The 674-nt window shown below is 55.5% G+C and overlaps 1 protein-coding gene across 1 annotated transcript in view; it reads left to right on the top strand.

The window, feature by feature from the left end:
- The window catches only part of PLEKHO1 (pleckstrin homology domain containing, family O member 1), a gene marked incomplete at its 5' end in the record, with an annotated part of 1,649 nt that extends 1,270 nt beyond the window's left edge, over positions 1-379 (top strand). The window contains one exon of the mRNA XM_010140814.1: positions 21-379. Coding sequence (XP_010139116.1) covers positions 21-177 — 157 coding nt within the window. The remainder of the gene's footprint in view (positions 1-20) is intronic.
- Positions 380-674: the final 295 nt, after the last annotated feature.

The following is a 674-nucleotide window of genomic DNA, read 5'->3' as shown; positions in this document are numbered from 1 at the left end:
ATCCTGCAGAAAGCGGAGAGGCTGCTGGGGGAGGCTTCCTCCACCTGGAGCCAAGCCAGGAGGGTGCTGCAGGAGATCAGAGAGCTGAGGGACCTGTACAAACAGTTCGAACTGCAGCAGTCGGACTCAAAGCCCAGACAGAGCTCACAGTCTCAGTACAGGAAGAGCATGATGTGAAGGCAAGCCTTGGGCTGGGAGGGAGGGACAGGGGAGGGCGGCCGCTTGGTCTTTCTTTTTAATTATTATTATTTCCAGTGTTCTGAAGAGTGAAAAGGTGCCTGTTCTCACCCAAATCTGCTTCTCAAAGCTTGAACCCTTCCTTTCCACCATCACCCCCCCGACAGAACGCCCCTGTGCTCCAATAAATTCCGTTACAGTTCTCTCCTCCTTTTTCACGAGCACCCTTTGCACCGCAGCCCCCAGCTGCTGTCACGCTCGGAGGGCAGAAGCAAGCGCCGGTTCCTAGAAAATGTCCCTGCATGCCTGGAGCAGCACCGGCCCGGCGACGGGGACAGATGCTCTTGCGCTGTATAAGCCCTGGCTTTGCTGCTCTAACGTCCGAGCTGCATCCTGCATTACAGCTCCTTGACCAAGGGTCTCGCCTTGTTCCCTCGCTGTCCTCTTGGAAATAAACGGCAAAATAAAAGGTGTCTGTCCCAGCCAGTGCTTGCAAG

The sequence above is a fragment of the Buceros rhinoceros genome, unplaced genomic scaffold, assembly GCF_000710305.1.
Source record: "Buceros rhinoceros silvestris isolate BGI_N320 unplaced genomic scaffold, ASM71030v1 scaffold32237, whole genome shotgun sequence".
NCBI classification, from domain to species: domain Eukaryota; kingdom Metazoa; phylum Chordata; class Aves; order Bucerotiformes; family Bucerotidae; genus Buceros; species Buceros rhinoceros.
The sequence above is the reverse complement of the archived record's forward strand: the minus strand, read 5'-3'. Positions and strand labels throughout refer to the sequence as shown.